Source organism: Octodon degus, unplaced genomic scaffold, assembly GCF_000260255.1.
Source record: "Octodon degus isolate 3935 unplaced genomic scaffold, OctDeg1.0 scaffold00177, whole genome shotgun sequence".
Taxonomy (NCBI): domain Eukaryota; kingdom Metazoa; phylum Chordata; class Mammalia; order Rodentia; family Octodontidae; genus Octodon; species Octodon degus.
Window position 1 is genome coordinate 4,979,547 of NW_004524753.1, and position 16,346 is coordinate 4,995,892.

The window sequence follows — 16,346 nt, forward strand, 5'->3', positions numbered from 1 at the left end:
GTATCTGTTTGGTTCTATTCCCAGTTCTTTGATTCTGGGTTACAATGAGATTATTACCCCAGGATTATGACAGAAGGGAGAACATCAGATTACAACAGATATGAATCCTACCCAAAGCAGGATAATTAGGAATAACAATAGCTTAAAAACTGCCAAACTGTAGTAACTATTAATTTTGTACCTTAAACCACAGGAACAAATGTACAGTTATATAGCAGAACCAATTGTAAATTATAAGCTTGTATGCAAAGTGTTTCTGCTTGGTAGAGTGGTTTTACCCTGTGGTGTGGCGATTTCAGAAGGATCATGGGTAAATCAGTAATAATTGATAAGAAATAAAGTAGAAGCAAGGCTTGAGGAAAATGTATTGTCATACAAGCTTTTGGAAACTAGAAAAGAGGGCAGAAGAGAAAGAATGAAAGAGTAAGTGAGGGATTATTGAAGCTAATCAGAAAAATTACAGAGATTATTTACTCATGTGAAAATATAATTAAATCTAGAAAGGGGGAAAGAACATGCATAGATTGGAATAAATATGTAGGTAAAAGAAAACAAAAAGGAACAAATTAGTAAAGAAGAAGAAAAATAAAATAAAATAAAAAACAAAAACCAAAATTCCTCTGGTGTCCACTGAAAGCCCAAAACTACTGGATATGTTGTACCTGTTTTATATGTTTTTTTGACCTGTTAGTCTTGCTACTAGTATGTGTTTATGATAACTTGATAAAGGCTTATAAAATAAATCTTATGCTTGCAAAACAAAATAAAAGGATGTGCTCTTTTTTTTTTTTTTTGCGGAACCGGGCATTGAACTCAGATCCGTGCGTTTGCCAGTCAAGTGCTTATCCTACTGAGCCATCTCCCCGGCCCCGGATGTGTTCTTTATAGTTACCACCTCCTCATGAGGAGTGTAAGCGATATGTATTGTGAAAATGTACCAATAAAACTAGGAATTGACATAAAAGGACAGCGTCCTCCCCCACAGTGTTTGTTACTCCCTGCAGGCCTGGGCAGGGCTCCAAGGTTGGCCAGAGGGTGTGGGCTGCATTCTGGAGAGCAGACCCCGGAGAGTTCTGTTGGCTTTGGGGACTTTAGGGGCCTGCAGAAGTTCTGAGGGCATCTAAGTAAGCAGACCTTGCACATGGCTTTGCCATGTGAGCTGAGGCTTCCAAGCTCAGAAGTGAGGACTTTTGGAGAGCTGCCTCCCTCACAGCAGCGTGACCCCTATGTGGGTGTTGAAGGAGCCTGTGGGCACCAGGGGCTGCCTGGCTCTGCATAGCCTTCAGGGCGCAGAGGGTGCTTAGATCTGTCCTGGTCCAGACACAGGTCAGCACCCTGCTGTGGAGCCTGACAGTCCGGAGCCACCAGGTGCCTCTCCAGAAGGGCCAGCTTAGCTGGTCAACGCCAAGATTTATTTATTTCCTTTGGTCTCAGAATGTGTTTAGGCACTAAGTCCACATCCCTGTTCTTTTTCTTAGTCATCAAAATACAAAACTTTTTCATTTTTTAAAAATCCCCTCCCCCGTTTCTTTAACTCTCTTCCCTTCCAAATACTGCAATGTTTTAATAGCTTTCATGGTTGGGAACCTTTTAATTCTCTGATATTGTTATTTTCACTCATCTGATTGCTACAGTGATAAAAAAAAAATCTCACATGCTCAATGCCCTTTAAATGACATTGCCCCCACCCCACCCCCACTCCCATTTCTCCCACTTCGCCTCCCGGGCTAGGCCCCTCTGCCACACACACTCTGATAGCCCAGCTGCCTGCACACAGGCCGAGACCCCCGAGACTGCGATCCGAGGTGAGCCTCTCCCTCCCTATCCAAATTTGATTTTAAGCTGATTTATTTCAGTATCCGTCAGCGTAAAGGAAAGCTGACTGACACAGTGTGTGTGTGAACGTTTCACTAAGGAAAATGTCCAGTGTATAGAAGATGAAAGCCAACTTGGCTAAACAGGTTTGACAGTCAGCTCCGCAGTTAATGATGGCCCACCGGGCTAACATAGTACAGTCTGGCCTTGAACTCACTATGTAACCCAGGTGGCCCTTCGATTTGCAGAGATCCTCATTCCTCAGCCTCTTGAGGGCTGAGATTACGGAGTTTTGTCCCCACACCTGGCTAGCTCCCCTTGCTTTATATATTAACTGAATATGAAGTTGGACACTTCAGCCCTATATATCATGATTTGAAAAATAATAGCAAGTTGGGAAATTAAACAGTAATAACTGATAGAACAAGCAAGGTGCACAGATGATCCCTTGTGCTATAAACAGATGTCTCCTTCTGACTTGGATTTCCACATTTCTTGTCACTTGTAAATGTGTGTCCTTCTTGACAGAGTCTCTTGATCCTTCTGACATTACTTCCTTTCTGAAATGGTCCTGGAGGGCACAAAAATAAGCTTTTGATAAAGGCCACATGTTTTAGAAACACAAGTGCATGCTGGGAATTAAAGGATTCTCTGTGCAGCCCTGGAGCCTCACACTAGGGGGCAGTAGGCACCAGGTGAAACACTAGTTCCCACAGCCACATAGAAAGGAACCACTGGCTTTTCAACCCCAGGGGCACAGGATGTAAAAGCCCAAATCTTACCTCTTGAATCCAAAAACAGCACTATAACATTCAATGTCTTTTCCATTTAGAGTTCTCTGAGTAAACTTTTTTGGTGGGAGATGTCATTTAAATATATTACCACCCAGAACCATACACTCCGGTAGATTTGTTGGTTTATAGTTCATGTATAACTTTAATAATATTTAATAATATTTATTTAATATTTAATTAAATATAATATTTAATTCCAAATTCAAATTCTCTATGTTCCTCAAGATGACTGCTGTCTGTCTTTTCTCTGCCTTTGATGAAGAAAAGTTTGTACGTGGAATAAGGCAATCAAATGACCAAACAGCTCTTGGGGGGCCTTAGTGTTTCCCTCTGGTCCTTTGCCCATCCAGCCACCCATGGACCCCAAGGGTCCCTGAGTGCTTCTGTGTGTCAGTCCTGTCTCACACCCTGGACTGCAGACAGCCCAGACTTCATCCCTGGCACCAGGAACTGGTCTGGGTTTGGAGAGTGGGGAGTGTGCAGCAAAGTAAAGACAAGCGATTATAGGAATGTGTGGTGATAAAGAAGACAAAGAGAGGGGACAAGGTGGGCCTTTTTGGGGGGGGGGCTCAGAAGAATGCAGGACAGCTTGCAAGAGGAGGCGATGCTTGACTGGCCTCACCAAGCAGCAGGTGCGCTCAGCACTCCAGGCAGAATGGCGGAGCCCAGCGGGCAGTTGCCAGGCAGGGCCAGGCCTCTGGATGTGCAGGAGTGTGGGTGTTGGTCTGTATTCCAGATCAACTCTTCTGGCAGCAGATTTGATATTGGGGTGCAGGGACACAGCCTACCTAGGGAGAAAAAAGGTAAGGAAACTATGGTGGTGACCAAGACCACAAGTCCTGACGGCCAGGAAGAATGGAGAGGAATGGATGTGTTGAAATACATTTAAAGATGGTATGAGAAGCTGGGGTGACTGAGAAGTATGGTCAAGGTGGTCCTTACAGGAGGAGTGACAGGTTTGGGTGGGAAAAGGGCAGGAGTTTTATTTTGATCCTAATTGAGTTTGGAAAGTTTGTGGGCACAGTAGGTAGATGTATAAAGCATTCTGGCGCTTAGTACAGAAATCTGGGTAAAAATGTGATTTGAGGAGTGACTGAATTATAAAAGTGGCAGAGATTACTGGGAAACAATTTAAACACTGCAGAGTAAACCAGAGAAGTGCAATCACAAAGCCTTAGAGGGACTCGGGGACAGGGACACTCAAGGAGGAATAGCTGTCAGTGGTCCCTGCATTCTTTGTGTTTAACACACTCTGTAAAAACAGCAATTAAGGGCTGGGGAGATAGCTCTGAGGTCTAAGCACCTGCCTGGCAAGTGCAAGGACCCAGGTTCAATCCCTGGTACTGTATACTGCATGCCATGCTGGCCCCATACCATGCATGCCACCGAAACTGGGTGTGGTGATGCGTGCCTGTAACCCCAGTGCTGGGGAGGCTGAGACAGGAGAATCACTATGAGTCTGAGCTGCATATCAAGACCTGTACCAAATAAATACACAAATAAAATGTTGTAAAAATAGTAATTAGATTTGCTTCAGGGTCCGTCAGGGAAGAATAGGGTAGGTCTGTCTATGCTGAGGAAGATTTTTTCACTTATATTAGTAACAGAAATTAATGGGTTTTGTTTTAGCATACTGGTACATGCATAGAGCATCCTTTGATTATTTTCAATTTATGTTTGTTAAGGATCACTAGAGGAACAGATTTAATCAATATAAAATACATATGATTACACAAAAGACTAGCCAGCAAGGCATAGGGTGGCCAGCTGAGCGGTGAGAGCTGGAGGGGTGTGGAATGGCCATTTGCAGGCTTCAGGGCTGAAGAACCGGTCACAGCTTGAAGCTGGCGCTCCCTGCAGAGTGAGGTGCAAACCCCAGGCTGAGGAGCCTCGCTGGAAGGCTAGGAGCCCGCACGGGGGAGCTGGAGACCAAGGCTCACAGGCAATGGCCGAGCCCAGAGCTCCTCTGAAGGACAGACCTCCTTCTTCTTTCTCTTTTTATTCTGCCCAGGCCACAAGCCTATTGGTTGGCATCACTTGCACCAAGGATGAGTCTTCTTTCTGTTTTCATCCCATGTGTCAGTCACTCACAGATACCCCAGAGCTTCCTAACCTGCTGGGGCCTGAAGCAAGCCAAGGTGATGCATCACTATTAAGGAGCACCCCGCCACTCCTCGTCTCCCCCTTCCTTTGCTCTTCCAGCCCCTTCATCACAGCCAATCAGCTGTCTTCTACTTTCCTGTCATTTCTTCCTTCTTACTTCTATTTTTAGGTTGCTCATATATTTAGCTTTCTGAATCTGGCTTATTTCATTTCACACGATTGTCTTCAGTTCCATTTATTTTCTTGAAAGTGATACGACTTTATTATTCTCTGGCCATGCAGTATCTCACTGTGCATGAGATACATGAGTACCATGTTTTCTTTTTCTTAAATGTATTTGGGATAGGGTCTCACTCCACAGCTCAGACTCGTAGTGATGCTCCTGTCTCAGCCTCCCCAGCACTGGGGTTACAGGCATGCACCAGCACACCTGGACTCAGTGGCCGGCTCAGCTCACGAGGGCAGACTGGCGCAGAATGTGGTACTGGAGATTGAACCCCAGCCTCTGTGCTTGCCCAAGCAGGCACTTAGTCTGCTGGGCTATCTCGCCAGCCCTGTACCATGTTTTCTTCATCCGTCCATTTGCTCTGGTGTCCAGTTTTCCCACAGCTCCACTGTTGCGGGCTTCCCCATGGAACTGTGTGAATGCAGGTGCCACTACTGGGCACAGTTCTCTGTCCTCGTGGGGGTACACTGTACTGAGAAGTAGCACAGCCAGATCCAATTCTTAGTGTTTTAAGGAATTAGAGAACAATTTTTAAAGATGTGGTAAGAAAAGAAAAAGTGCATACATATTGATACTATTGATGTATACGCGTGCATGTTGATGCTATTGATATAAGTGCATAAAGATATGCATGCAATAGCTACATAAATAATATATATTTCATAAGGGTAATGATAGCTGCTATAAGCAGAGCCCTGCACTCCAGAAACATTTTGACTCATTTGCTCCTTCTTATTGTGCAGGTATTGCTACATTTATACCACTGTGGAAACTGAGGCCAATCATACAGCTCCTCAGTGGCAGAGGTTAGAATTAAAGCCAGACGGTCAAGCTTTTTAACCTCACAAATATGCCTCTCACTTGGGAAAAGTCACAGAGTTTGCTCTCGGGTGGGAGAAGAGGAGGAGGGATTTTACTTTCTTCATACTCTTGAATATTCAGAATGTCATTATGTTATCACATGCATGATTACTATAGTGATAAACTGGACATGTTCTCAAGAATCTGGCTTTAGGGGGATGGCCAAATGGCTCCGTGGATTAAAGCACCTGCAAGCAGGTGCAGGGGCCTGGGATTTGATCCCCGGGCCTTCCGTGCCAGCCCTGCTCCCAGGGCAGGCTGAGACAGCAATCGAGACTGGGCGTGGTGGTATGTGTCTGTAATCCCAGCTTTTGGGAGGCTGTAAACAGGTGGATCACTATGAGTCCAATCTAGTAGTGAGACCCTGAACACCCCGAAGACCCTTCCCTAAAATAAAAAAATTAAAAAAAATCTGGCTTCAGGCCTCCCAGGGCCTCACCAGGAGGTGAGAGTGCAGTGCCCAGCATTGAGATGGCAGGTGAATGGGCCGGCTGCACTTACATTGTCGTGGATTGTTTAAGGGAATATGAAGGGGATACTGCCCTGTTTCTGTGGAAATAACTTTCAGTCCAGAAACAGGCAGTGCTTAAAAGCACAGAGCCCAATTCTGACTTCGGCTTTTCTGGGACACTTTATGAAGGCTTTCTGTCGGCGTCGGCTTCATGCTTCCTGTACACGTGCTGCTTTGCAGTTTGTTTCTTTGTCTTAATCTCAGTTTTGCTTGTTTGCTTGCTCGATTGCAAAGCTGACAATCAAACCCAGGCATGGTGTACCACTAAGCTGCACCCCCAGCTTGCTTCACTTTTTATTTTGAGACAGTCTTGCTAAATCACCCAGCCTGGCTTTAAACTTAAGATCCTCTTTGCTTCAGCATGGTGAGGCTGGTGAGGAAGTGGGGTTATAGGCAATGAATCACCATGCTGTACAATCTCCATTTCGGGATGAGGTAATGCATTCCTATTTCTAAAATGATTTTTAGATTAGTGAAAAGGCTGTACATGACGAAGTCTTACTTCCAACCATTCTGTCCCCCTCCCTACCAGGCCTCATAACTACCAATTGGTTCTTTTCTTCTAGATCGTTTCCAAGACATCTGGGCAAAAGCAAGTAAGCGCATGCACGCGTGCTCTCCTATTTCGTGTTTATTTCACACAGCAGCGCTGGCTGCTTTGCTCCTTTCTCCATTGGCACCTGCACAGTCTCTTCCTGATGCCTGCATGGTTAGTCCCTCCAGGCTGCCTCCAGTTCCTGCCCTTGCCCTTGCTGCTGGCCTTTCTGGGGCACCCTCAGCCTTGGACCAGGGTTTCAGAGTTGCCCTTCTAGTTTTAGGCTTTTTCCCAGCCAAGATCCTAGCAACTGCCTGCTCGTCTCTCCCTACTCTCTTGAGAGGGACCTACCAGCTGCCCCTTCCCTGCCCTGGCTTCCCCAGCGCACAGAGCGGATGCCAGGGCCCATGGCCCTTGGGGCAGCAGTTCACATCTGTTCCTTCTGCTGATTAAAAACAGGCACACAGGGTGTCACTGGTAATTGTTCCCTGTGGGACACAGGTGCGGCAGGGAGGAAGCCCCGGGATAGCTGCTCAGTTTCATTGTAAACACCTGTCGGCGGAGCGGGTCCTGGCTGAACAGGTACGAAGGTAGCATTTTCTTCCTGGTTTTAGTTGCTTTTCAATTCTGTGTTTTAATGTGGTTCCATACTTGTGATTAGGTTGCTGCCTTGTGATCGTGTTGAAGCTTAGGCTTGTCTTGGGGTGCCAGGGATCTGGAAGGGGCAGGATGATGTCTTTCACAAAAAGATCGCTGTGGCGTAGTGTGTGGGCCCAGGGAAGGGAAGAGGCATCTTCAGGGAAGTGCTGATGTTTGCCCATCTGCTTCTTTCGAGCAAAGGCCGTGTCCTCGCTTTGGCTGCCTGTTTCCCTGTGGTCCAGTCTGCTGCCGACATGCCCACCCAGCTGGAGATGGCCATGGATACCATGATTCGAATCTTTCACTGCTACTCTTGCAAGGAAGGGGACAGATTCAAGCTCAACAAAGGGGAACTGAAGCTGCTCCTGCAGCGCGAGCTTACAGAGTTCCTCTCGGTGAGTGTCGGGTCCTCTGCTGCACCCGGTGGGCCAAGTGAGGAAGGGCTTCGGAGACATCCTGTCTTGTGGTTCTGTCAAGAGCACAGTTTGTGTTTATATTCCAAGTGCGGGGGAAGCAAGCAGCAGAGACCTTTATTTTTGGTGTATATACCTTCCCTATATGGCCCTAGGCTAGGGGTTTCCAAGGGTTGATGATTGCGTTGAGATTTACATCCATTAGTCAACATTTGGTAGGCAATAAAAAATATAGCTAACTATACCAGCAGTTGTAGCTGGTTATACCTGGGATGTTGTCCAGAAGTCTGCAAATTGACATCATGTCTTGTGCCTGACATGCCACCTGGGTACTATAGCAAATTTGCTAGTGAATGACAATTACTTTGAGAGCTGTCTGAGTCAAGCACACACCAATTGGGGGTATGAAGAGGACTCATCTGGCTGGGGACCAGCTGGTAGCAGTCAAACTCAAAATACCCAGGAGTCTGGGAAAGCTGTATTCCACTGAGGAGACCCCTTGCTCTGGTGTTTAAGGAATCCTATGAGCTGACTTTTTAGCACACTGGACTATTGTCACATGATATCACTACTGTCCCAACACTGTAGGACTGCAGTAACTGAAATGTTTACATTTCCTCTATGTGAGAAGCTTCAACTAAAAAAATGATTCCACAATAATTTTTCACAGGACCTTTTTAGTGATTTTAAGTGTCTGTAGGATCTGTTCCTCTCAATGTCATTTGGCCCCTCTGTAGGTAGGACTTAGAACTTGGTTCATTACTATATTCAAGTGAAATTTATAATTGTTTGGATCAAATTAATCTTGATCAATTTAAGTTTCCAGTGACTTAATGGCTGTCAGCTAATGAGCAGGCTCTGGGGAATTCCTGGAGGAAGGAAAGTGCTTTTAGAAACATTTGTCCTTACTGCTAATCTTAGGAGCAGTGGGGCCTCCTCATGACCTTGAGCTCCTCCTTGAGCTCCTGGCTTTGGAGTCACTCTTCTTTGCTCTTTATTGGTTGTCTTCTCATATGTGTTGGACATTTCACTAAGGAGCATTGCCAGATAAATATTCTGTGTCCTGTGAAATGCTTGGGACATACTTACATTAAACAATTATCTATTGTTTATCTGAAATTCAAATTAACTGGCTGTCTTGTATTTTTGTTGGCTAGATCTAGTAGCCATGGTGCTAAGCACTCTCAAAAAATGTGTTGAAGTATCTCAAAGTATGTGGGTAAATATTATTTTTCCCACTTTATAAATAAAGAAATTTGAAAACGTTAAGTGATTCCTCAAAACGCGGTTGTTGGTAAGTGGCAGAGGGCCCCCCCCCCCGCCCCCAGCTTCTTCTGACGTCAGAGACTCTGCCTCAGGTCGCAGGGCTGTGACAGCCGGAAATGCATTTTTGGCATCAGTAGCTCTCTTGGATCAGCTACTGTTTGCGGTCTTTGGCCTTTCAGTCTGAGCCAGCACTATATAGGCCTGCGATAAGGATGCAACTCTCTAAGAATGTGTGCCCGGCTGAAACCTTTCTGCAGATAGGCTCCTGGGAATGGCCCTTGGCTTTTAAAATGAAAATTAAAGGAAGATGCAATTTCAACTGTCATCCTAAGCCTCAGAGCTTGAGAGTTAGAAATTTTCTCTGTCTTTTTAGTGCCAAAAGGATCCCCAGCTGGTTGATAAGATAATGCAGGACCTGGATGCCAATAAGGACAACGAAGTGGATTTCAATGAATTTGTGGTCATGGTGGCAGCTCTGACGGTTGCTTGTAATGATTACTTTGTAGAACAATTGAAGAAGAAAGGAAAATAAAGATAAAGTAGTGAGCTAAATGAAAGGCAGAAATACAAAGTTACTACTTACTGTCATACTATTCAGATCTATAGACATGTTAATATTACTTATACATTTAATATACATCTAAGTAATTGCTATAGCTGGTATTATTAAATTATGTGCACCTTAGTATATCGACTTTACATAAATATGTCAAATCTTATATGACCTGTAAAATTTACCTATATTATTAAAGATATTGTATGCATTTATTTAACAAAGAGAAAACATCACAAAAATTTGGTTGCTTTCAAATCTAGAATTGGGGGAATTTAAAAATTACTCTCATCTTTGAATTGTATTTTGAACTTCTTACCCTGTTTAAAAAAATAAACTGGATCTCACTGTACTCTGTAATTCTGCCTCAAATGGAAGGAGCTTTGTGGGTCAGTGCACAGAAAAGCCACCAAGGGTGAGGCATTTTATGGGCACACTCAGGGCTCAGAGCTGAAGCCAGCAAGCCTTGGAGGGTTGGGTGTAAGTCCCCTCCCTACTCCTAGGGCAGGGTGGTGATGGGGGTGAGAGTCATCCTGCAGCTCCTAGTGCTTCCTCCTGTGGAAAGTTCTGGTGTGCAGCGAGGACTTCCCTGCCTTCCTTGGCCCACTGCTCCACCCCAACCTGCATTCCTACACCTCTGTGATAAATGACTTGCTTGCAAATCCTGTCTCAGAGTCTACTTCTGGGGAACTCAGACTACAACCGATTCCCTAAAGACCAAAAACAGGTGAATTTTAAGGAAGGAAGTGATATCCTTATATTTCAACCTTGATAGGATTACTCTAGGTACTGGGTTAAAAAAAAGGAATGTAGAAAGTAGTAATGGAGGACAGAGGCAACTTAGGAAGCTGTCATTACAGTCTGTGGATGAGACTGTGGTGTCTCAAGCCAGAGTTTCAGCAAAGGAGGTGAGGAGAGGTGCTCAGGTCACAGAGTTTTGGAGGAGAAACCAAAAGGACCTGCTGAAGTTATGGGACCGGGTGGCAGCACTGCTGCTGTTTACCCGTTGACCTCCATTCTCCATCTCTCCCACAAAGCAGAAAACCAGGTTTGTACAAAGAGCAATGTACCGGACCCCAAAGCTCTATTTCCTAGGTTTCTATGTGTTTGGGGTCAGACCTGTAGCATAGTTCTGGACAGTGAGACACACAGATGTCTCCAGGACTTTCTGGGAGCATTTTTCTATTTCCGCTATAGACTCAGGCTCCATCTTTTTGGTGCCTTTGGATACTTTCCATTGGAATGTAGATGTGAGGCTGGAAGTGGGACTGCTATCTTACAGCCATGAGGACCAGAATGCAAAATGGTAGAAGAGGTGACAGTCTTGTCACTGAAGAGTCATACAGCCTGGTTCCCTGACTCTGATCTTCCCCTTACTTGAAAAGCTGACCAGTTAGGTTGGACTCTGTAACCTACAACCCAAAATAACCTCTAACATTTAGATTTTGGGTCAAACAAATAAAGCAAATGACTAAATAGGGCACACAGAAGGGCAGAACAGCTTTGGTGTGAGGCCTGGGGAAGAGGGTGCTCTCTCTGAGCTGGCTCTTGGGCATCCAAATGGTGATATTGTTTTAGTTACTTTCTCCTTATTGAGACACAGTGCCCAATACCCACAACTCTGAGAAGGAAAACCTATTTTGGCTTACAGTTTCTAAGGGCTTTAGTCCGTAGTCAGCTGGCTCCAAAGCACTGATGTATGACTGTGTACAGAGGAGAAAGAGCTCATAGCATGATGGTGGGAGAAAGGAGAGAGATCCAGGGGGGAGGGAGGGAGATTGGCACTCCCAGACTATGCCTCCAGTGACCCATCTCCTCCCACCAGGCACCAGGCTTCACCTTCCTATATCACATTTAGGACTAGTCCATTGATGAAGATCATGCCATCATAGCCTAACACCTCCCCAAAACCTTACGTATGAGTGTATGAGATTTTGAGGGGACATCCAGGTATAAAACCATAAAAAATATCCAACAGGAAGTTACAGTGATACCTTGGTTGCCAAACTCAATTCTCTCCATTATTCTGGTTGCAAACCAAACTGAATGAAAACTTAATCAAAGTTCCCCAGGCAGTCAACATTGAACCTAGCCATTACATTTGATTTGGTTCTTGTCCAATTTGGTTTACAACCAACATCGTGGAAGAATCAAGTTTGTAAGGTGAGGTACCACTGTACGTATATGATCAAGTGGTCAGGGAGAGAGGAGGATAGATGGGGGCATGACACTTTAGAAGCCTTATGATGTGGCTGGCACCTAGATCCAAAGCCTCAGGAACTCATAGGTGGGGCTTTTTGGAAGAGGCTGGATCAAGAGTGTGTGGTACTGGATTAGTCCGCTGATTGGTTTAGCATAGTTCTGGGTATGGGGAAAGGGAAGGCCCACCCTGGGTGTGGTGTAGCCTGGAAGGGTAACCTTTAGGGAGGGTTTCTACTGCTTCTGTTGCTTTCTCCTTACCCTGCCATGGTCTGTTGCCTCTCTACTGTACCATTCTGCCTTGGAACCAGCTAACCATCGACTGAAACCTCTAAAAACTGTGCCACAAATAAACCTTTCCTCTTGTAGCTTGTGGGTGTCGGGTGTTTTGTCCCAGCAATGAGAAAGTAACTAAGACACCTGGAGAAGAAAGCTTTTAGAGAAGCAAAGCAGGGGAAATCCACTGAGAGGAGATTGTGCTGGCACCTACAGTGCTGACGGGAGGTGATGTCACTTACAAAAGGGCTGATCTCCCTACCTGGCAGGTCATAGTGGTTCCTGAGTAAATACTTAATTTATAAACAAATGAAGCAAATTGCCAATTGTTGATTTTTTTCCAAGTGTTTATTTTCTCGAATTAGGGCCTCTCAGTTCTCCTGCCTTAAAGAGAACACTGCTTTTCATCTCCTTCAAGCCAATTCTTGGCAGATAGTGCAGGAATGATTTAGAGAACAAAACATCCAAGAGAAGAAATGTACTTCCTTGGTACTGGCTTGCTCTAGTCTGTCCAAAGGATAGAAGAAAAATAAGAGAGAACTGAACATGTATTTTAGATGTGTTTACATTCTTTTCCATACAAGTTCATACATAATTCATGCAAGAGAAGGTCTGAACATTCCTCAGGGGCCTTTAAACTTTTCATTTTAATTTGGTCTAAAGTTCACCTATTCTAAAGTAGGTCACAAAATATGAAAAGTAAATCCAAAATTCTCCTCATGTTCTATTCTGGGAAGGACATAGAGAAATAAATGGAAAACAATGTTCATTTCATGGAGTTGGTAAAAATCAATAAAAAGTGGGAAAAAGCAATTTATGTCCCAAATTACATTTCAAATGAGTGAGAATTACACGATATATCAAAAGTCCTTCTCTAGTGAAAGAAAATCTTTCTTTTATCTCTCTCTTTTTTTTCTTTCTTTGGTTAGGTACACAACAATAATTTTATAGGAGGCAAAAATGACTATTTCCTATGTCCAGGGACACTGGCCTTTGTATTTACTGGAGCTTAAATAAATTTGAAGTTTAAACAACATTGAAGGACCATCTCTAAATGAGTACATTTTAATGTTTATCCTTTTCTGACTGGTTGTTTAGACAGAACAGCTCATAGGAGACAATTCCTAAGTCTGCATGAGGCCCTGGGTTTGAGATGTAACTATCAGTACCAGTAGCTAGAACAAAATCTCAAAATTTAATTTTGAAACTAGGTACTACCTTTCTTTTTCCCCAAGGAGAGTGGAGCCATAGCAAGTTTTCTTTTCTTTTCTTTCTTTCTTTTCTTTCTTTTTTTTTTTTTTTCATAGCAGGTTTTCTAAGGGCAGTTCCTAGAGTCAAGTCTCCTGAGGCAAAGAGATGGGGAAAGGCTTTTGAAGGAAGAGAACATGGGCGCTGGTGCTCGGGAATAGGATGGCAGGGCCTAGGGAGGCAGGCACCCCAATTCCACTGGGAAGGCCTTGGGGGTGGAAAGAGGCCCAGGAGATGGGGCCAGAGAGGTCAGCAGAACTCAGAGTCCAAACAGGCCAGGTGTGCTAAGGTGAGAGTTGCAGTTTATTCTGGACATTATGGAAAACCATTATAGGATTGTGCCTACCTGATTATTTAGAATAGTTTTATTTTCTCCTAATATCCTCCTAGAATATTTAAATCTTTAAAGCAATGGTTTTAGCCACATAGTCCACTTATATTCTTTCTTTTCTCTTTTCTTTTCCTTCCTTCCTTCCTTCTTTCTTTCTTTCTTTCTTTCTTTCTTTCTTTCTTTCTTTCTTTCTTTCTTTCTTTCTCTTTCTTTCTTGGGAATGATGTAATCAGGGCCTCATGCTTGCCAGGCAGGGGCCAAGTCATTGAACTATAGCCATAGCCATTTAAAAATACATAAATAAATAAGCCCCACCCCAGTAAAGATTCTGGTTTAATAGGTCTGGAGTCAGGCCTCAGGCATCATGTTTTGGAGCATGAAGTTGATTCTCAATGCAACCAGGGTTGCAAATCACTTCATTTAGGGTGATTTGCTTCCATCAGGACAGCCTCTGAGAGAGAAGTGCTGGAGACAGCGGGCGTTCCAACTTCAGTTACACACGAGTCACCTGCAGATCTGCATTGCTGGGCCCGGGCAGAACCCAGGATCCTGCAGTCCTAGCAGACTTCTAGTGATGTGTTCAGTGGTACAGAAATGGTCAGGATTTCGGGCTGAAGAAGAAACTCTTGAGGAGAGTAATTTAAGAACTCAGGCAGTTGTAGAAGAAATGGTTAGTTGTAGAAGAAGTAGTTATCCCTGAGTCCTATCCTCTTTGGACAGCACATGACAGTAGGCAGTAGGGACAGAGGTCCAGGGATAAGGAAGAGCTAGGAGAAACCCAGAATAACCATCCCTAGCACCCTGGCATGGAGCGGGGGATGAACGCGGCCAGCTAGCCTCGGAGCAAAGGTGCTGGGCGAGTCGTTTATTTCTCCAAGCCTTTTCTGGCTCATTTCAGTGAGGGGTCCTTGTGAGTATGGGAGCCCTCAGGCCCCACGGAGTCCCGGGGGTCAGAGTGGAGAGGAGGAGGGCTGAGACCTCGTCCTGGCAGGATGCCTGGTGGGTAGAGGCTGTGGTGGTGAAGATGCACAATGCTGAACGTCTGCAAGGTTCCCGCCCCAGTGAAGCGGGGGTGGGGGCCCTCCCACGTGCTGCTGGCTTCTCGGCCTTCTCCAAGGTTTCCCGACCCAGGGATTGAACTCTGGACCTTGCATTTACCAGGGAAGCGCTTATTCTACTGAGCCACCTCCCCGGTCCTGCTTAAGAGGATCTTTCCTAGAATGTGAAGTGTGCGAGGTGTCACCTCTGAACAACAGGACATCAGATGTGGACCTAGCTTAGTTAAATGCTACAGCCTGAGTTTTGAAAGATTACTCGGTTTCTACTTTTCATCCTTATACCTTTCAGGAAGAGAACCAGCTTCATTGCCAAAGGCAGGTGGAGGACTCCTTGGAAACCACTTCCCCTTTTAGCTTCCGTTTCCAAGAGGCTGGGCCCTGGAGGCCCTTGTACTTTGTGTCTCCAAGGAAAATGCCCAGGGCAAGGGTTCTTTAGGGGACCGAAGGGACTCCCTGTATCTGGGGGGGAAGAGAGAGGCTGGGGTGTCCCCAGAAGGCAACGCCTGGGCTGTGGGGCATCTTCTTCCGGTACCCCTCCCCCACTGCTCACCTCAATTTCTGCTCCTGGAGGTAGGGGAGCCCTTGCCGCGCAGCCTGCTTTCTAGGGCCTCCTTTTGCAAGCCTGCTGTGCGCTGCCCAGTTTCCCTGTGGAGTGCTGCATCTATTGCCTTGAAGCCTCAGTCAGAATATTATTTTATGAAAAAATAAAAACAAATCGTAACAAAATAATAACAATAATAAATACACCTTGTATGTTACCTTCAAAGTAGTTACTTAGAGCACTAGACACAGATTTTCTTACAAACAAAAAATAACATGGAGCCTTCTTTTCGGTGAACCAAGAAACTAGTAGTGTGAATGAAGAAATCGGTAAATATATTAAAATATTTTTTAAAACAATGGAAACAGTGATTTGGGGAATTATGTGAAGGTCTGCCAACTTCCTGTCTATTTTCCTACATAGATGCATTGATACCTTGGCTATTGAACGGTTCCACGCTTGAACCTTGTGCTACTCGAACAGCAAAGTTTGAAAAAATATTTGCTTGGAGTTTGTCACCTCGCCCCACAGACAGCTGAAAGCTGGGCTTGAAAAGCCCTGTAGGGAGAGCGAGAGGGAGGCCGGGTCACGGCTTGCGGGGATGCTAAGGGCGACGCTCCAGCGCGGACAGCGCACAACGCTCGTCATGCGTTCAAACATTTGTCGCCGTACTTTTCTTGCACTTTTTTGGAGTAAAATACTGTGGCCACGGCTCCTAAGAAAGTTAGTGGTACCAGCAGTAAGGCTAAAAGGAAAACCACGAGACCCAGGACAGAGTTAAGGAAAGAAATCTTTGTGAAATTTGTTGAAGTCCCGGATAAATGGATTTACAAGTGTTATTTTTAAGTCCTCAGAAGCAATTGTTTGGTTTTCTATTATTTCTTCTGAGAAAAATATGTTCAGTTCTTGGATTTTTTGGTATGTGGATGCGAATATGGAACAAGTTGAGTTTGGCAACCAAGGCATGCATATATATA

General features: G+C 44.9%; 1 protein-coding gene across 2 annotated transcripts in view; it reads left to right on the forward strand.

Moving 5' to 3' along the window:
• The window catches only part of S100z (S100 calcium binding protein Z), a 55,334-nt gene extending 45,354 nt beyond the window's left edge, over window positions 1-9,980 (forward strand). Inside the window, exons 1-3 of one of the 2 annotated variants that reach the window (XM_023703657.1) lie at window positions 7,357-7,427; window positions 7,681-7,879; window positions 9,537-9,980. In XM_023703657.1, the coding sequence (XP_023559425.1) occupies window positions 7,739-7,879; window positions 9,537-9,695 (300 nt within the window). In that variant the 5' untranslated portion in view covers window positions 7,357-7,427; window positions 7,681-7,738 and the 3' untranslated portion in view covers window positions 9,696-9,980. Of the gene's footprint in view, window positions 1-7,356; window positions 7,428-7,680; window positions 7,880-9,536 lie in introns of those variants that run through there. The other variant, XM_004643491.2, reaches the window with a different exon arrangement.
• The last annotated feature ends 6,366 nt before the right edge of the window (window positions 9,981-16,346 follow it).